Source organism: Eptatretus burgeri, chromosome 1 (genome assembly GCF_056783735.1).
Source record: "Eptatretus burgeri isolate ZD-2024b chromosome 1, Ebu_testis_v1, whole genome shotgun sequence".
NCBI classification, from domain to species: Eukaryota; Metazoa; Chordata; class Myxini; order Myxiniformes; family Myxinidae; genus Eptatretus; species Eptatretus burgeri.
This window is the reverse complement of record NC_140961.1, coordinates 99,388,073-99,409,173: the sequence shown is the minus strand read 5'-3', so window position 1 is coordinate 99,409,173 and position 21,101 is coordinate 99,388,073. Positions and strand designations below refer to the sequence as shown.

General features: G+C 42.8%; 1 protein-coding gene across 2 annotated transcripts in view; it reads left to right on the top strand.

Moving 5' to 3' along the window:
- Window positions 1–21,101, top strand: part of NCAPD3 (non-SMC condensin II complex subunit D3) — a 248,830-nt gene that overhangs the window by 5,072 nt on the left and 222,657 nt on the right. For both annotated transcript variants that reach the window (XM_085893013.1, XM_085893010.1), the window contains exons 3-4: window positions 14,231–14,393; window positions 19,493–19,851. In XM_085893013.1, coding sequence (XP_085749139.1) covers window positions 14,231–14,393; window positions 19,493–19,851 — 522 coding nt within the window. The remainder of the gene's footprint in view (window positions 1–14,230; window positions 14,394–19,492; window positions 19,852–21,101) is intronic.

Genomic DNA, 21,101 nt, shown 5'->3' with positions numbered 1-21,101 from the left:
TCACCTTTTGAGATATCCTGCTCATAAACTTGGTGGACAATTTGGGTGTGTGGCACGGACAAATTGATTCGATTTTTGGTTAACATCCAGATCTGATTCCAGATACTGGAATTTTGGTGGTGATTCTTCACCATTGAGAGATGGGGCTGAAAACGATATAGTGGTGAGAAAACGTTTGTGACTCCTTTAGAATATAGAATCAATCAGCAGCACTGTCTGGCTGATCTGCTGGACCCACTACGCTAGCCTAACATAATCTTGTGTGTGTGCACACAAACATACTACTTCCTCTCCACTCACTCCCCACCTTCCCCTCCACTCACTCCCCACCTTCCCCTCCACTCACTCCCCACCTTCCCCTCCACTCACTCCCCACCTTCCCCTCCACTCACTCCCCACCTTCCCCTCCACTCACTCCCCACCTTCCCCTCCACTCACTCCCCACCTTCCCCTCCACTCACTCCCCACCTTCCCCTCCACTCACTCCCCCCCTTCCCCTCCACTCACTCCCCACCGTCCCCTCCACTCACTCCCCACCTTCCCCTCCACTCACTCCCCACCTTCCCCTCCACTCACTCCCCACCTTCCCCTCCACTCACTCCCCACCTTCCCCTCCACTCACTCCCCACCTTCCCCTCCACTCACTCCCCACCTTCCCCTCCACTCACTCCCCACCTTCCCTCCACTCACTCCCCACCTTCCCCTCCACTCACTCCCCACCTTCCCCTCCACTCACTCCCCACCTTCCCCTCCACTCACTGCCCACCTTCCCCTCCACTCACTCCCCACCTTCCCCTCCACTCACTCCCCACCTTCCCCTCCACTCACTCCCCACCTTCCCCTCCACTCACTCCCCACCTTCCCTCCACTCACTCCCCACCTTCCCCTCCACTCACTCCCCACCTTCCCCTCCACTCACTCCCCACCTTCCCCTCCACTCACTCCCCACCTTCCCCTCCACTCACTCCCCACCTTCCCCTCCACTCACTCCCCACCTTCCCTCCACACTTGACTCCTCACCACTACCCTCGAGGTAATTATTCCGATCCCCACCCCACTCACTGACTCCCTCGTATTCCCCCCCCCACCACTTTCCTCATGTCCCGCTCTCCCCACTCTCCTTAATGCATTAAATTTGTGCTTATTCAGCTTGCACCAAGTGAATAGTCTAGAAGCCAAAATCTGTAGCTCGCCTAGAAAATAGGTTCGCTGCTGATTTCATGTTAGAATGGTGCAACTGGTGTTTTTGAAGAGTCGAGGCATGACCAAGTCTAGTTCCACTTGTTGCTAAGTCTGCATCTGAATATTATGGCCGCCATGACAGTAATCAAAATGGCTGCCATCAGATTTAGTCTTTTTCTTACTGCAAATTGTACTAGCCAGAAATTTGTCATGATTGTGAAATACTATGTAATCTGACACAAGGAACACTATTTTGTGCTTTATTTTTGTACTGGATCACAACTTTTCACATAATTGACAACTTAAAGACGAAATTGAAAATGCACATACGAGCAACAAATGTGAAAAAGAAAATGTTTAGCACTATTGATGGAGATGGGTTTACAGTCAGTCAAAGGTTATTTCAACAGCTGTCAGATTCTTTCTAACACAAAATTACTTTGCTTTGCAGAAGAGAAAAGTGTTGTGAGAACACCCAAGTACAATTTTCAGATTTGTTAGATTTGAAAAAGATTGACAAGCTCTTTTGAGCGTGTAGCCTGGTGAAGAGCAAGGCCAAGGCCCAGGTGTTTGGGGGTCAGTTTTTTGCCTCCTGAAGCCACATGAATAATGTCTTGGCAGATGCTCAGAACTTTGTTCTTGGTATCTGTCTCATCTGCTTCTTCATTGTCCATCTTGTCAGTGCTGTCACCACCACAAAGAAGCTTTACAAGCATGTACAGGGTTTCAGGTACAATTCGCTCTGCATTTTCTGTGTTCAGTCCACCGATAATGCTATGCCCTGGAGAGTGTTTTACGTCACTGTAAATCTTTATGCCCACTCTGAAGATCCAGCTAAGGATTTCGTTCTCATGATGAGGCAGACTGCACTGGGCCAATTCATCTTCTTCAGAACTTTCACCTTCTTCAGATAAATCATTCACGGCGGTTCTCATGGCAAACTTTGTCACAGTTGAGGACGCAACTATGAGGGGTTTTGTGACATCCAATGGCTGCACGAATGTCACCTTGTCACTACCAAAGTGAACCTCCACTTTCTGCTTGAAATTGTAGCTTTTGTAGGCTCCAGCCTCAATTCCAAAATCATTCAATAACAGCATGCTGTAGTGTTCCCAGATGTTTTTCAGGGTAAACACATGTCCCTTCTGCAGCTCTTTCTCAAGCTGGTTCATCACATTTCTGAAACAGATGCTTTCAGGAGACTGGTTTTTCTCTCCACTCTCCTTTTTATACTTTCTGCGAAAAGAAACATAACACTTGAGGTGATATTTACCTTCAGCTGCCATCAAGTCAAACACCTGCAAACCTGTGACGCATGGTGGGGTCAAATTGGGCCAAACTAAGCATCCTGGATGATGTGTGATCAAATTCAACATTTGTCAGGACACCAGCTTTTCCAGGAATGTCAGTCTGGCAGAAAGCGCATTTTGACCAATCCATAGCGCTGTGCGCGGATCTGAGTGACTTTGGGACATGGTATTTCTCTGAGGAACCTGATGTTGTGGGTATCTCTTCTGCGTAAGTCACAGATTGTGGCTGAATCCTTGACTTCAGTCTGTCTATTTTTTGTGCGTGAGTAAAGTCACTATAGCAGAATTTGTGCCATTGAATCTTTTCGACGTGCTCCGGTGCAGAATATTTTCTGATTCTTGAGAATGAGTCAACATATTTAGCGTCATTATATTTCTCTCTTTCTTTGCAACATTCAGCTACAGTTTTCACACCAACGATTTTAGTCTTTCGAAGTAGCGTTGACTTGCTAGTTTTTGAACTGTCCTGGCAAATAAAGCATTTATTCCAGTCTACATGCTCTTCTTCTTCTCGATCCCTTGAACCCCCTGTGAGAAATCTTGCGGCTTTCATTTTTCAGTTCGTCCTGGGTAACAGAAAAACACAGTTATGTAGTTTAGGTTCATTTTATAGCAAAGTTGTAAAATTCATTGATTGTGGTTTGTATAATCAGACATTCTAATTCGAGCCTGAACATTTCTTTAAAAATAATATAGTGAAAAACAAGTCATATTATTTTAAGAAAATGGATGGAGCAATGTTTTTTTCTATACTCCCATCAGCTCACGCATGCTCAAAAACATGGAAATCGACCCTAATTTTGTAATTTCATGTCAATTTGCGGCTGAAATATGATGAAAAGTGTATTTAATGGTGACCATTTTGTAAACTGTCATGGCGGCCATACTATCCATATCCAGAGTTGGCAACAAGTTGATTCACATTTCTGTGTGTCTGGACAGTCAATTTACACCTGTTGCACTATTCTAACACGGAATCAGCAGGGTCGTACACTATTCTGCATTGGGCCTCCTCACTTTTCACATTGGGCTTTTCACAAAAATCACTCTCTTCTCTCAAAAAACTCACAAAATCACAGTGCGAAAGTCACTCAGTTCGATCCTCATCGTGCTCGCCGAGTCAAAAGTACCAGAGAGCACATTCGGGCGATCATTGAAGGTAATCATACGTGTTTGGGGTTTATAATATAATATTAATTACTTCTGGAAGGAGTGCCCTACAAAATGCTACAATAAGCTATTTATACATGTTAACGGCATTTGTCCAAGGAGGATAAACCCCTTTGGGATTGGGGGGGGGGTATTATTAGTGTTCAATAATAGAATTTATATTCTTTTGAATGCTTCTCGAATGAAAGTGTACACGAGAAAAAAAATTACTCTGCGTCTACGTTACCAAATTGATTTACAAATTTATTAGATTGAGAATCATTAGTGTTTTTCTCTGGGTCTCTTTATTCTTTACCCAAACACTTATCCTGGTGCGAAACGTATCAAATCACAAATTTATCAATCGATCTTCGTTTGCATTGTCATTAGATTGTAAATCAAAAACAGGGTTTTCAAAATATTCTGAGTCAAGGTGATTAAAAGGTAGGAGTTGTGTAGAAAAGGTTTGATGGACATGAAAACTGGCATTCCAATTACAATTGGGAACATCGGGTTTGCATGTATAACAATCGCATCTCTGGTTATGTGATGAAGGATATTTTCCAATTGAACCCTCAGGGTAATTCCACGTAATAATGGACATGAAACACAAAATTTGAAAATGTATTTTTCAAAAGGATTTCTGTTGGACGGTGTTTAGTTAGGTCTGAATTTTCATAATTTATGCGATATTTACTCCGTGGATGATGTCACGTGATTTGGTGGCCATCTTGAAAGAACTGCCTCAACGCCTTCCAACGGTAACTCATTATGTATGTTATCATTTTGTCGAAAATGTTACGTCCGTTACAGTGAACTTTTCAAAATATTTTAACAAACAACAGACAGATCGTGTCGTTGGAATATAGAAAGTATGCTACTAATGCTTAGTTTGCTTACCGTGAATGAAAGGTATACTACAAATTCATTATTTTGCAGGATTTAAGAATTGTGCTATGGCCAGTTTTAGTTGTGTCCATTTCGATGTTACTTCCGTTACGCCTCTTAAATGTTGATTTTTGCTTTAGTAGTAGACTACACAGTGGGGTTTGTCCCAATATCAGAAAGCCATAGAGACTAATTACGATATGTAATAAAGAAACTCTAATATGGCCAACCTTTTCAAAATTTCAACATTAGTGGTGCAATTTTTGTCTCAATGTTACGTCCGTTATGCTGGAATTGCCCTTTATTAACGATGTGTACTCTTATTCCTTTCAAAATCGGTTTCTATGTGTACTCGTATTCCTTTCAAAATGGAAGCACAGTGCTTTGCATTTGTACATTACTATAATTGATGACAGAACCACTAAACATTGATTGTAACTGAGCATATAAAGAGACCAGGGAACTGACACCCAAAGAGTGACAAATCCTCAGTCTCATACACTCGTTGACCGGTGTTACCTCAATTATCATGGGAGTCGGCTCATTGAACACAGCTTCAGCAACTCTGGGTATGGTAACCATCAGAGCGACCAGACTAATAGTAGGTGTAATCACCTGCCATTATCCAGACTCTGAACCTCAGAGAGTGCTGCAATACTGATGTTCAAGCGCTTGAGCTCAGATAATAGCAGGGACAGGTGATCATCTTCTCTTAAGGATAGGACATTCCAGGCACCCACCCAAAAGGAGTGCCTCAGTTTAACCCGAGGAGACCACCATGTGGTGGACGACATCTCAGCACCACCCCGACAAACCACTGTAATCCAACCCAGGAAGGATAGTTGCCCTGTGTTTTACCTCCTATCAATGAGTGGGGGGGGGGGGGGGGGTCCTGAAGGTTTTTCCCCAATTCCATCGTCTGGTGAGCTGCCTTGCGAAGGGCAGCTGCACAGGGGATACTCCCCACGGTGTGGCTTTTCAGTTTTCTTTGCGTTTTTCGTGTGTTTTGTTGATTGAAGTGGTTTTATGGTGGCTGGAGTGAATATCCTGCCACCAGCTTCATAGGAAGGGTTATCTACTTCAGGAGGACATTTGCAGATGCATTTGGGCACAAGTTCTTCCACAAGCCGTGCAATAAGCGAGCTGGATACTTATTGTACTGTACTGGTGCGCAAAAACATATCTTTCACGAGCCGCGTACATAACAGTTCGGAAACATCTTGCACCAGGCATGCTGCCAGTGAGCTGTATGTACATACCATAAGTATATTGATGCCTTCCGTTTCTGTTTGTTTCTGTTTGTTTGTTTGTTTGTTTGTAGGCACGATAACTCGAGAACGGAAGAAGCTTCCAATGTCAAATTAGACCACGTGATTCAAGAGGGTGATGGCTAGTGCTGATTAGATTTTGGTCAAAATCGGTCACAGGTCAAGGTCACAGTGAGGTCAAACATAATTCCGTAAATTCATGTGGAGAAATGGAGTATTTTTGCTTCGCTCGACGTTACGAGTTTGTTTCAACTTCGATTTTAATTTTGTCTTCGGTCATTGCGATCGCTAAGGACGCTTAAAACTCGGTTGTCGAAATTATGGTAAAAATCGGATGTTTTGGAGACGTTTTAAGATTGTATAAAAAATATTTCACTCGACGCGTCACGAGTCGTCCCATGATGCAGTGCGCTCGAGCAGACGCGTCGTTGAGTTACGCTAAGGTATAATATAATTGCGTGGCGAAATGGAGATTTTTGCTTTGGTCGACGTTACGGTTTTTGATGGTTTGATACAGAATCATCGTGGAAACTTCTGGTTTGCGTCGCTACCTTCTCGAGAGACAGCTTTTATTGACAACGTCAGAGGTCAAGTTGACGATTTCGTAAGTACCAGTCTATGACTGCTTGTTTGTTACTTACGAAATCTAAAGATTTTGTAAGTGTATTGATGACTTCCGTTTCTGTTTGTTTGTTTGTTTGTTGGCACGATAACTCGAGAACGGAAGAAGCTACCAATGTCAAATTACACCACGTGATTCAGGAGGGTGATGGCTAGTGCTGATTAGATTTTGGTCAAAATCGGTCAAAGGTCAAGGTCACAGTGAGGTCAAATATTCGATTTTTGATGGTTTGGTACAGATAACTCGAGAACGGAAGAAGCTACCAATGTCAAATTACACCACGTGATTCAGGAGGGTGATGGCTAGTGCTGATTAGATTTTGGTCAAAATCGGTCAAAGGTCAAGGTCACAGTGAGGTCAAACATCCAAAACATTCGATTTTTGATGGTTTGGTACAGAATCATCGTAGAAACTTCTGGTTTGCGTCGCTACCTTCTCTCGAGACAGCTTTTATCAGACAAGGTCAGAGGTCAAGTTGACGATTTCGTAAGTACCAGTCTATGCTTGTTTGTTACTTCCAAAATCTAAAGATTTCATAAGGAAAATTGATGCCTTCCGTTTCTGTCTGTTTGCTTGTTTGTAGGCACGATAACTCGAGAACGGAAGAAGCTACCAATGTCAAATTACACCACGTGATTCAGGAGGGTGATGGCTTGTGCTGATTAGATTTTGGTCAAAATCGGTCAAAGGTCAAGGTCACGGTGAGGTCAAATATTCGATTTTTGATGGTTTGGTACAGATAACTCAAATGGAAGAAGCTCCCAATGTGAAATTGCACCACGTGATTCAGGAGGGTGATGGCTAATGCTGATTAGATTTTGGTCAAAATCGGTCAAAGGTCAAGATCACAGTGAGGTCAAACATCCAAAAAATGATAACTCGAACGGAAGAAGCTTCCAATGTCAAATTACACCACGTGATTCAGGAGGGTGGTGGCTAGCGCTGATTAGATTTTGGTCAAAATCGGTCTAAGGTCAAGGTCACAGTGAGGTCAAACATCCAAAACATTCGATTTTTGATGGTTTTGTACAGAATCATCGCAAAAAATTCTGGTTTGTGTCGCTAACGTCTCAAGAGACAGCTTTTATTCGACAAGGTCAGAGGTCAAGTTGACGATTTCGTAAGTACCAGTCTATGACTGCTTGTTTGTTTGTTTGTCGGCACGATAACTCGAGAACTGAAGAAGCTACCAATGTCAAAATAGACCACGTGATTCAAGAGGGTGATGGCTCGTGCTGATTAGATTTTGGTCAAAATCGGTCAAAGGTCAAGGTCACAGTGAGGTCAAACATAATTCTGTAAATTCACGTGGAGAAATGGAGTATTTTTGCTTCGCTCGACGTTACGAGTTCGTTTTAACTTCGATTTTAATTTTGTCTTCGGTTTTTGCGATCACTTAGGACGCTTAACTCGGTTGTCGAAATTCTGGTAAAAATCGGATATTTTGGAGATGTTTTAAGATTGTATAAAAAATATTTCACTCGACGCGTCACGGGTCTTCCCATGATGCAGTGCGCTCGAGCAGACGCGTCGTTGAGTTACGTTAAGGTTTAATTGCATGGAGAAATGGAGATTTTTGCTTCGGTCGACGTTACGATTTTTGATGGTTTGATACAGAATCATCGTGGAAACTTCTGGTTTGCGTCGCTACCTTCTCTCGAGAAAGGTTTTATTAGACAAGGTCAGAGGTCAAGTTGACGATTTCGTAAGTACCAGTCTATGACTGCTTGTTTATTACTTACAAAATCTTTAGATTTCGTAAGTATATTGATGACTTCCGTTTCTGTTTGTTAGTTTGTTTGTTTGTTTGTTTGTTTGTAGGCACGATAACTCGAGAACGGAAGAAGCTACCAATGTCAAATTGCACCACGTGATTCAGGAGGGTGATGGCTAGTGCTGATTAGATTTTGGTCAAAATCGGTCAAAGGTCAAGGTCACAGTGAGGTCAAATATTCGATTTTTGATGGTTTGGTATAGATAACTCGAGAACGGAAGAAGCTCCCAATGTCAAATTACACCACGTGATTCAGGAGCGTGATGGCTAGTGCTGTTTAGATTTTGGTCAAAATCGGTCAAAGGTCAAGGTCCCAGTGAGGTCGAACATCCAAAACATTCGATTTTTGATGGTTTGGTACAGAATCATCGTAGAAACTTCTGGTTTGCGTCGCTACCTTCTCTCGAGACAGCTTTTATTAGACAAGGTCAGAGGTCAAGTTGACGATTTCGTAAGTACCAATCTATGACTGCTTGTTTTTGTTTTGTTCCACTGCAAACCCAAGAAATACATATGTGGACACCAAAATATTTTTTTAAATTCAACAATTTTCTTGTAGAAATGGTGCATTCTTTGAAAAAAAAAAAAAAGGGCAAGGGTGTCTATTTTTGGCCACGGCTGTATACATATATGTGTTAGTGCTTTGCTGGTATCGACAATTTTTCGAGCATCGGCTGATTGGAGTCCGTGTGAGTCTCGACTACATTCTGTCCTGTATATAACCCAAAACCCTTCATTAACTTTCACCCTTGTTTTGGAGGAATTTCAGTAAACAAATTAAAATACACAACATTGCACTCTTGTCTTTTCAAGGAAATGTGCATATTGTAGGTGAGCAAAGGCCCTAAAATCCTGATGGAGGTGGGGATGGCTATACTTTGTATTTTTTGGTGGATATGTCTATTCCTCATAGATTCTATTTTGTGTGCTCGGCAAAAGCTCTTGTGAACTCAAATTATGGCCCAAACTTTGAGCGATTGCTTGCAACAATTTTGGCTAAAATATTATGAAGAGGGAAAATGCATTTGGGATTTATATTGGGACACCTTTCAAGAAAACATTCATGTTGGGCATCAATAGAAAGGGCTAGACCCAAGCCACAATTTGGTATTCATGAAAATTGGTTTTATTGCATTATTGATGATGTCACTGGAGGTCAAAAGGTCACCAATGCAGAAGGAAATGAAAATGAATGCATCTCGTCAATGGATTGCCCCATTTCGGACATACCATTAAGTTTAGAATATCAAAAATACTATTTATATAAGAAGCCATATCAACAAAGATTTTAATGTCAGTTTACAAAAGGTACACAGTTATGTAAATCCCTTTCAACCGAAAGCGAAAATTTGGGGAATTCTATGAAACACAGATAGCCTTCATTTCTTCTCATTTTATGGTGTAGCAGCATTGATTCTAACTTTATTCAGCTTTGTAATGTATTCAAGAACAATTTTAAATCAGATATTAACACTGAATAAGAATTTGGTAACAATTATTTTGATGATATTGTTGCGGTTCTGCAAAACCACATGCCTCTAAGGCAATGGCACCCAACATACAGTGATCCCCAGGCAGTTATTTAATTCGTCTTCGTGTAGTGAGACCTCCCCTCATGTCCAATGGGTTAACAGGATGAAGTGCGTTGCATGGGTCTCGTAGTTAGGCCTAGTAACTATCTCTAATTCATATTCTGATTCCTACTCCAACCCTTTCCTTTAAGCCATCATACAAAACGAGCATGCAAGCATACGCCATTCAATAGGCAATTGATAATCAGCACACTACGATGCCTCCCGTGACTCAGATCCACCACACTCCCTCCACTACACACCACACAACCCATGTACGCGAATCATGCGCCATTTATTCGTTCAAATCTGTGCGCCAATCCCCAACCGGCACTTCACCTTACTTCGCACCTCGCTCACCAAACCTCACCACTTTGACCACGAACGCCTCCCGCACATGGGAAAAATTTTCCCACACCCCCTCGTACCACTGCATCGCTACAATTCGCCACTATATAGAGGAGTACTGCACAACTGGGATTGTCCTCGGCACCGCACGATGCTTGACCAAGCAACAGACGTTAATAGCTTGACTGCATCTCACCGGGGACATCCTGGGTGAGCACGCAGCATTGATGCACCCCTCATCCAGTCGTCAGACTACAGCAAGACAGGGGCAATGAGGAGGGGTCATAAGAAAGGTGATCCAGGAGTTTGGTCCAGGGCCCGTTGGTGGTGCGGAAAGACTTGCTATTCGACATTCTGACTGCACTCGGAGCATGTTCAGGGCCGTGGTGCCGGCTCGGGGAGCATGCCCTGTGTTGGGTTAGGAGCTTCGACACGTGCCGAAGCGGATGGGCAACTGAGACGTTTCTGGTCCCAGAGCCTGGCAGGGCATGCCAAGGGCCGCTGTGGCCCAATAGATGAGCATGATTCAGGTCACAGCGCATCGCTTTCTGGTCATCACCCCACCAAATTTCTGCAGGTCATTCTGGTCATCACAGCGAAGGAGAGTCATTAGCTCTCTTCTTCGCCTCTTCTTCGCTGCCTCCCTCCCCTTCGTTGGCTCTTTGCTCACCTCTCACCTCTTCGCTTCGCTCCCTGTCTCACAATTGGTGTGCGATTGCCAGGACGTTCTTCTACTTGAGAGCCTGATCTGGGGCGACTGCCGAGACTCCTTTCCTTGCTGGCAACGTTCCGCCACCTCCGTGCAGCCAGACGGACCATTTTCCTTTTTGGAAAATAGAAGTTGAATATGGGGGGGGGGGGGAAGAATGGAAGCTTTTTTCCCCCCATGAATGGGAAAATTACCTCAGCTCACTTTAACGCAGATGAAGGACACCCATCTGGATACGGGATGAGAAAAGGCAACAAGGTAGATTATGTTATGGCTTTGAAGAGTAAAATTGGCTCTCACTGGAAGGAGCTGGATCACCTTCCTCCTTCCAAAGAAAAGACAGCCATGGTAGTTTATTTGATGGCATTTATTCAACATTCAAGGTATGGGATGCAGCAATTTTGATCAATTGCAGCAAAAGTACCTTCATAAGATTCTGAGAATGAACCCAGCAGGTTGTGAAGCAATTCATGCCATTGGTGAGAGAGATGACATCAATCCATCAAGTGGGCCTCAGTTATGAGGAAACGTACCCTAGATGAAAAGATACACAGAATCTCAAGACCTTTAGTCCCCACTCTGCTGCTGTTCTCGTAATCTGTTGAAACAAAGTCTTTCTGTGCCACAGTGGAAAAATTCTCATTTTGTAATACAAAGAACAAGGAGAGGTTACTGCACTTTCTTCATGAGTCTTGGTCAAAGGACACCCAAAATATTCCAGATCAGTGTCAAGTCATCATTGGAGTCATCATTTTCACCTGGACCAGCCATCAAGTTGATAAGAAATACGGCCTCTGAATTGTTCGATTTAAATTGTCAACCCCGTGAGGAGGCCGACACACTGGTATTTGCTCATATTTACTTTCATCCTGCATGCAAGAACATTAAATGCAACAAAGTGGTCATTGTAACCAATGATGGAAATAGTAATCATGGCCATCGACCATGTATCCCAAATGCCTGAATTAAATGAACTATGGATATATAAAACTACCTCATCATGCTCCAGTTGAAACGAAAGAACCAAAGTACTCCTGCCATGCAACAGAATAGCCGATTTTCTTTCATCTGCCTATCCAACGGTTGACATAACAGCAATACTATTGGCTGCATAACAGGATGTGATAGCCACCCTTATTTCGTTGGAAAACCACGTGCACTCAAAATTGCTTTGGACTATGCCGGTTCTTGGGCCCCAAGCAGAATATGCCAACATTGGGGAAACCTTCGATGTCACAGCCGATGTTATTTCAGCCAATAAATAATTTTTTGCATTGTATGGCAAAAAATATTTTATGGAACTTAAATGAACTCCGTTGCCACCTCTTCATGATGAGGAAAGCAGAAATTTGTTAAGTACAAAGGAAACTTGGTCATTTCTATGCTGCTGAGGTTAAAAGTTGAAATCTACTGTCCGCCTGTACCTCCATTCTGGCCATTCCAATGTAATGTTACCCGAGCAGTAATTCCGAACATCAAACGTTCCAGGCATACCCAACTCCATTAAAGCATCAGTCCTGTAAACATTGTAACCCATCAGTGAAATTTGTTTTTTTTCACATTTAAATGTCACGCTTGGTCTCCCGCTGAGCTTGTTAAATCACCGGGTGAGTAGCCTCCACTCTTGCGTTACAAACGCGACCTGTCCCAAGTTCTGTCCAAAGTTCCACATGGATAAAGTGCATGAAAATGAGAACCACAAAGTATTGCCTTTTAAATGTGGAATTAAAGTGAAAAATTGGTGCACTTCAATTCAAAAATATATAAAGCCACAGAGAAAACAAAATGTCAGTCTATGCTTTTCACAGCTCAAAACATCGTGGCAGAACTCCGAACATGAGGTCAATGGATGTTATTTATTATGTGTGTTCATCTCAAAGTGAATGGTGGTATAATGAAAGCAGATCACACAAAAAGGATAAACAAAGCGATGTCGTCTAAAAATGAAATTGCACAATATTTTCAGCAGGCAAGGCACCGCATTGCACCGCAGGCCCAACACAGTCGGTCGATGTGAGTTGTGTTCAGATTGATAGTGCAGGTACTTTTGCCATGTATCGCCATTGCTTTGAAGCAAACAACCAAGCAGCTTGTAGAGCGCTCCAAGTGGCTTAAGCACTCGAGCAAGCACTCCAATGAAACTGTTCACAATGGATGGCTGGCTTGGCAAACGATTAGGTTAGGTCAGGTTTGGGAGCATGTGCCAGAACAGCGCGTCTGTGTCCACTTTTCACCGGTACTCCAGGGGCCTCCGTCTGGCCATCCCCCGGGCAGATGCCAGGCCCATCCCCATCTCCTTGAGATGCCGGTCAACCTGTTGCAACCACGAGGCACGTTGTCGGCCCATTGGCTTCCTCCACTCACGAGACTCCCTTGCTGAGAGAATCTGGTGAGCAGGATCAGCGTCAGGAAAACGAGCCACATGTCCATACAGCCACAACTGATGCTCACGGACTATGCAGGTAACAAACCTCATCCGAGTCTCTCTCAGCAACCGCTCGTTGGACACAAAATCCGACCAGCGAAAGCCAAGGATTCTCCGAAGAGACCTGGTACCAAAGGAATTAAGTCTCCGTCTCAGATCCTTGGTCAGAGTCCAAGTCTCGCATCCATAGAGCAAGACTGGAAGCACCAAGGACCTGAAGACTCGGACTTTCGTCCTCCCACACAGGTACCGGCAGCGCCACACCTCATGATCCAGTGAATCCATGACTCCCCAGGCCCGACCCAGACGTCTATTGACCTCTGACTCACAGCCAGCAGAGACGTGAATATCATTGCCAAGGAAAGTGAATCTCTCCACGACCTCAACATCCTCACCACAAACACACAGACAGGATAGCAGCATCCAAGATGTCATTGAAAGCCTGGATCTTAGTTTTGACCCAAGAAACCCGTAATCCCAGCAGCTCAGACTCCTCATTCAGCACCTCGAGGGGCCCCATTCACGCCTTGATAAAGGATAATTAAATGTGGCCGTTAATTATCTTCAAAAGGGGTGTTTAAATTAACCCAAACACCTAATTTTCATTAATGCATTCCCTTGGAATTCTGTTAGTATGCACGTAAAGTTTCAGGCCACTAGGTTTCATGGTTTTGGAGTGATGGAGGGGAGACGCACTGACTGACACATGCTGATGTTTATTATTATTGATAGTAGGATACAATGTCCATGTATGCATTTTTTTAAAACAATATTTGTTGATAATGTTCACCATCCCATTCATTTCAACCAATGTTCCATTTCCTTTTGCACTGGCTAGTTTGAACTGGCACACTTTGCGATTAAAGGGAACTAATATCTGGCTTTCTCGATTTGATTATGATTGGTCTCTTTTCTTTGTGAAGAAATAATTAAAGTCTATATGTTCATAAAATTCCATCAACCAATTCTTACAATTTTCTGCAGGATGTTTGGAATAACATACAGGAGTCAGGAGGCTCCCAAGAGGTTCTTGTGGCCTTTTTACATCACCTTGTTGGTGCAGGACAAAAGCGTGGTGTCTCATTTGATAGAAAAGAAAAAGGAACTTATGCTGCAGCAGTCTACTTCCTCCTGCTCACTGTTCCAGGTAATCATCCATATACCAGTATGAAAGTTTGTTTGCTAACTTTTTTTTATTTTTTGTGGCTGTCAGCTATATATTGTAAGCAACTGTTTTTGGACAGAAAACGTTTCCGCTCGGCGCAATTGACCGAGAATCACCGAGTTGGCCATATTTCAATGCCAAAGGCAGGACTTTGTTCCCACTCAAAACGAACGGCAGCTGTCTACACTACCACATCTTCCTACCAAGACTGCAGAAGCGAGACGGAAGCTTCATGCACCTGAAGCAATTTCATAAGAATATTGAAAATAATAATTATGAAAAATAGCAATTTGCAGTTAAATTGTTACGCACACAGATAATTCCTGCGCACAAACTGTGACGCAGCCTCCTGACCTTGGGAGCTTCCTGACTGAACAAGACACAGATCACTTACCCATTGGATTTAAAAAATGACTACCCCAGTTATTGACTCAGATCGAGTTACAAATAGTGGACAATGGGGAGCAGTGTGGGTGGAAGTAAAATCACAGGAGATTAGATGTAATGGTGGAATTTAAAAACAAAAAAACGATTCTGTTGGGAAAATGAGATGGTGTGAGGCCATTGTGCCACTAAGTTATTCGCTCAGTTTTGGGCCTCTGCTCTGGCGCACCCAACCATTGCAGGCTCCAGGGTTGAGGCTCGGGTGAGCAGAGCTCAAACAAGGAACAAATCTCTCTGATCGAAACTCTACCCCTTGCCTTTTATAGGCTCGGGGGATGCACGGCTCACTCAGCTGAGCAACGCACCATGGCTTGTATAACTCCGCATCCCATGAAGTGCTACATTGAGCCCCTAGGGCACCATGGAAGCAAAGGGCATAGTAATATTAAAAATAGGACCACTGAACCAATAACTTATCTGGGCCCCAGCCAAATGTTGCAACCCAAATTTAGTAGCATTTGACTGGTGGGTCTGGAAAATATTTTTGAAGGAATTTATGCCATTTTCCCAAATCATTTCCCCAAAAATAACCGAGGCTTTTAGAAATAAATAATATATTTCTGTTTTTTTAATAATCTGTTTTTCTTTTCTTTTCAGAATTTAGATTAACATTGGGAAATTACCCATGGAAAAATTCACAACTGAACAAAGAACCAAAATCGTGGAATTTTATTTTTAATTTCATCGATCAATTATTCACACCCAAGGAGCATGGACACCGAATAAGTTTGTGAAATTCAGAAATTTATTGGTCATCACATTCTCCTGATTTGACGCCTCTCAATTATTTTCTTTGGGGTTACCTAAAGGAGTATGTATACATCAATAAGCCCCATACAATTCAGCAGCTCAAGGACAACATCTGTGCAGAAATTTGAGGGCTGCAGCCAGATTATTGTCTGCTGTTGTGGAAAATGCTGTCGAAAGACCCCGTCTCTGTGAAGCCGAAAAAGTCAAGGTCAAGGCCACTCCAAGCATCATTTTTCATAAATAAAGCAAATTTATCTCCATTTTGTAATTTTTCTTTTGGTGTAAAAATAATCATAAATTATTTAAAAAACAGAAATGTTATTTAATTTCTAAATTCCTAGGTGACTTTTGGGACACCCTGTATTTACGGAATACACCATTTTGACACACTTCCGGTCATGTGATCAGTATGGCCTCCAATTTAACATCAGTTCCCTGTCATAATGTTGAAACCCAAATTTGGTAGCATTCTGACTGTAAATTCCTTCAAAAATTTTCTTCTGCAGACCTAACAAAGTCTGCCATTTTGACCTACTTTAGTCACGTGACCGGGGATTGTAATGTGCTTTACAATCCCCATTGCATTCAGGAGCGGAACGTTGCTGCCAACTTTCAGCTGGACCAGCCGAGCGGTTTGGCTGTAGAACTCGAAATAGGAGACGGATTGACAGACTGTGTACGATGGCGATACCTTATCTGGAATTCCAATTCCAGATGAGCTAAAAAGATGATTAGAATAAAGGAGGTGTGTTGTGTGCGACATTTGACCCTCGAAGCTCAATTAATCTTTTTGGTTATGTTTATCCACATTTTCTTTTGAATATACATTACACAATATGGAGTATATGCAGATGTGGTATTGTATACAGGAATACAAACATAAAAGTTGGGATCATGCCGTGATGGAACCATGTTTGATTGTACAAATGCATGCTGTATTTATGTTTCACCCATGTTTTGCATCATCTCTGCTTGGGAAGGTTGGACAGTTTCACTTCCCTTTTTGCGGTGTACATGTGAACAGTCACATGACAAAGCATGGGTTTTTCCATCATATTTGAGTGATATAAAATAAAGTTATGAGTTACTTAAATCCCGAGTGTTGGTAAGGTGCCTGGAACATTCTTCTTCTTTTTTTTTTTCTTTTTTTTTTAGGTCATCTCGTTAGAGATGACCTTATATAACCAGTCTATGTCCGTACGTACGTACGTCCCCATTTTTTTCTTCCGATTTTCTTGATATTTGGTATGTGGGTAGATGTCGATGAGGGATGCACGATGGTATGACCTTTGACCCGATTGAAGGTCAACGTCAAGGTCACTCCAAAGTTGCGAAATCGTCCATTTTCAAAATCTATCTCCTCCGCCATTTATGATCCGATCTTCGAAATTCCTTCGGATTCTGATAATATGGAACGATATCTAAATTTTGGTCGGACCAGTTTTTTGAAATTCGTCCTGGTTATTGAGTCACGTGTCTTCAAAGTTAGAAAAATCGTCGATGTGATGCGGTCAAAAAAAAATTCGCCCGATCTTGATGAAACTTGGTATGTAGGTAGGGGTCTGAGTGATGCACAACGGTATGACTTTAAACACGATTGAAGGTCAAGGTCACTCCAAAGTTGAAAAATAAACTAATTTCAACATTATCTCCTCCATTTATTATCCGATCTCGGCGGAATTTCCAACGGATTATGACAGTAGGGTACAATATCTGAATCTGGTCGGGTCATATTTTTTTGAATTTGTAATTTGATTTTTGTGGTTTTCTATCCTTTATACTCCCGGGCTTTCGTCTGTATGTTGAACCAAAAGATAAGACGACATCGAAGCCATTCTAAGCCGATCAGAGATCCACATCTACAGAGCTTTAGAGATGACAGTCACCCCCAACCGGGGGTAATTAAAAAAAAAAAAATTTGGCCACTAGGGCTATTCCATGATGCACACTCCATTGCGTACCTTTTTATTTTATTACAGCGCGGCGACATCGTGCTGTAATATAATTGGGTTTTTTATTTTTATTTTTTTGTCAAATCGTATTGAGCAAATAGTAGATTTTCGTTTTTGCGTTGGGGTGGGGGTGAGGAGGGGTGGACTTGCCACTGCAGTGTTTCACACTCACACACCCTGAACACTAGGTGACGTTTTTTAATCGAATAAATAAGATTCATCAATGTCTGTCTGTCTCTCTCTTTCTGTCTTTGTTCGCATTTTTTTTTTTTTTGCAAGGACTGCCGGACTGACCACCAAATTTGGCACACAGCCCAAGTCTGATCCAGGGATTGTCCTAAGGGTATTTTCATCCACCACCTGAGCCTTCAAAGATCACTTGGATTTTTCATTTATATGCAATTTCATTGGTTGAGGTATCACGTGACGTATAACACGGCCAATGGCCAGCACACCTAATTAGTCGAGCTGTGTCTTCCACCCATTGGCTCGCTGCACAGCTGGCCTGATTCCATGCACGATTGGAACCTAACTCGATAAATAATATGTTCATTTTTTTGCTGCGGTAAGTGGTGTTCAGTACATTCCTATTCGCAATCGCCATACCATGCCCATACCTTAAAGGTGTATGGTTTTAAAATAGCATTGTATAACTCTGTAAAAGATCAATTTGCTTTGAGAAATGGAACTTTACAATGCTCGTGCTTTCTGCGTCCCTCACGGCTTCCATCCGTCCAACAGTTTTTACACAAAGATTCATTATTGACTGTGACTGGACATTTGATATAATTTTTCACATCCTCTGACGTAGCTGAAAGGGGACCCCAAACTCTCAGACCACCTCGATGTTAATCTATCCTTGTGTCTTTAAAAAAAAAATGTTTTAATGATTTTGAATCGCTGGTTACATCGCGGTACGATTTAACTCAACGGGCGAATAATTTTCAATTTTCCACAAATGTGCCGATAGTCGATCCATCCTTGGTGGTTGTATAGTACAGTAAGGTCATCCACCATGATTGAGAGAGGATGCCTTGCTGTGTCCGTGCTGCTTTCATGCCGTGTCGTGTCGTGCCGTGTCTCCCACGATTAAGCGGAAGAAACGACCGTTCCTTTAACTGTTGCACAATCTCTGCCGAGTAGAGACCAAGTCCGACCCGGGTATTGTCCTAAGGGTGTTTTCATCCATTACCTCAGCCTTGAAAGACCCCCGAAGACCCTAAAGATCCCCCATAAATGCTTTTTACATGCTTCAGAGATTTTTTTTTTTTTTGCATGCTTTTTATATGCTTTCGAGCCCGAACACCTCAAAGACCCTGAAAATAAACCCAAACTGGCATCACCTCAACTTGCGAGCGAATAAATAAGATTCATCGGATGTCTGTCGGTCTGTCTATTCGTGTGTTTTTTGCAAAGACCGCTGGGCCGACAAACACCAAATTTGGCACACAGACCAAGTCCGACCCAGGGGTTGTCCTAAGTGTATTTTCATCCACAACCTCAGCTCTTAAAGACCCTGAAGAACCATAAGACCTTGTTTTTTTAACATGCTTGGGAGATAAGACCCCAAAGATCCTCAAGACTAATGAATTCCCTGAACACAATTAAGACGTTAAAATTCTGAATACCCCAAAGACGGTTAAGATCCCTTTTAGCCGGAAGATATCGAAGACCCTTTAAGATCCCTTTACCCACTGGTGTTCTGGCTCCCCTGCCCCCCTACATAGCTCCCCACCCTCACCCGGGCAACGCTGGGTAACCCTGTTTGTTAAAAATAAAATTATTGGGTAAGGATCTTCGTGGAACAATTTTTTGATATACTGATCGGTTCACAGAATATTATCTGGTCATGAAAACAATATTTTACTGCAATGGCAAAGTTAAAATGTTTGATCAAGTGGTTTAATATGTCTCCATTGTGCATTTTGTGTGCAGGAAGTGTGGCATATAAGGTGTTCCACCCTGTGATGCTGGAACATTGTGTGGCCATGCTGAATAATATGCTTCCACAGAAGGATACCAGTAAACCACGACAGAAATATTCGCAAGGAGGCAAGCAACCACGTGGTGCTGCAAGGCGCCCAGCATCATCATTGGAAAGAAATGGAGAGCATGATGAAGAAATGGATGTTGATCATGATGATGATGCAAGTGATAAAGAGGAGGAAGTCTTGTCTCCTTTAAATCTCCAAAGGTTGCGAAAGGCATTGGAGGGAGCTCTACAAGCACTAGCTCTTCTACTTCAGGACTTTCCTTTGAATGATCATCCACAATGTGTTAGCTTGCTCATAAAGGTATGGTTGGAAAATCTGATTCAAGTCATCAAGATGTACTGAAATTGTCAATTTTGGAATTTGTGAAGTGAAGTTGCATATATATTTTAATGTATTATATATATATATATATATATATATTTTTTTTTTTTTAACAAAGTTAGTGCACTCTCAGTGCCGGTCCCAAGCCCGGATAAATGAGGAGGGTTGCATCAGGAAGGGCGTAAAACCTGCACCAAATCATTATGCGGATCATAAAACGGATTTCCATACCGGATCGGTCGAGGCCCGGGTTACAAACGACCGCCACCGGCACTGTTGGTCAGCAGGTTACCGGTGGAAATTGTGTTACTGCTGGGCGAAGGAGGAGAAGGAGACTGGGAAGGTATGTCCAGAGGCAGTGGGAGAGTAGGAAGGGTAGAAGTGTGGAGGTGAGAGTTGGAACTTTGAATGTTGGGACTATGACTGGCAAAGGGCGAGAGTTGGCTGATATGATGGAGAGAAGAAAGGTCGACATACTGTGTGTACATACAAGAGACCAAGTGGATGGGGAGTAAGGCTTGGAGCATTGGAGGTGGTTTCAAACTGTTCTTGATGTCAAGAGGGTATTGTAGGTGAGGAGAGTGTTGGACCGAGTGATGAGTGTGAAGTTGGAAATTGAAGGGGTGATGATTAATGTCATCAGTGCATATGCCCCGCAAGTGGGGTGTGAGATGGAGTATAAAGAAGATTTCTGGAGTGAGTTCGATCAAGTGGTGGAGAGTGTATCCAAGGAAGAAAGAGTGGTGATTGGAAAACATTTCAATGGGCATGTTGGGGAAGGGAATGGAGAGGATGAGGAGGTGATGGGTAGGTACGGTGTCAACGAGAGGAATGTGGAGGGGCAGATGGTGGTAGATTTTGCAAAAAGAATGGAAATGGCAGTGGTAAATACGTATTTCAAGAAGAAGGAGGAACACTGTGAATTACAAGAGTTGAGGAAAGTGCACACAGGTGGACTAAGTCTTAAGCAGGAGATGCAACCTGAAAGAGATTAGAGACTGTAAGGTGGTGGCAGAGGAGAGTGTAGCTGGACAGCATGGGATGGTTGTTTGTGGGATGATTTTGGAGGTGAGGTTCAGGAAGAGAGTGAGGGCTGAACCAAGGACCGGATGGTGAAAGCTGAAGGAGGAAGACTGTTGCGTAAAATTCAGGGAGGAGGTGAGACAGGTGTTGGATGGTGGTAAAGAGGCGTGGGACGATTGGGCAACTACTGCAGAAGTGGTGAGGGA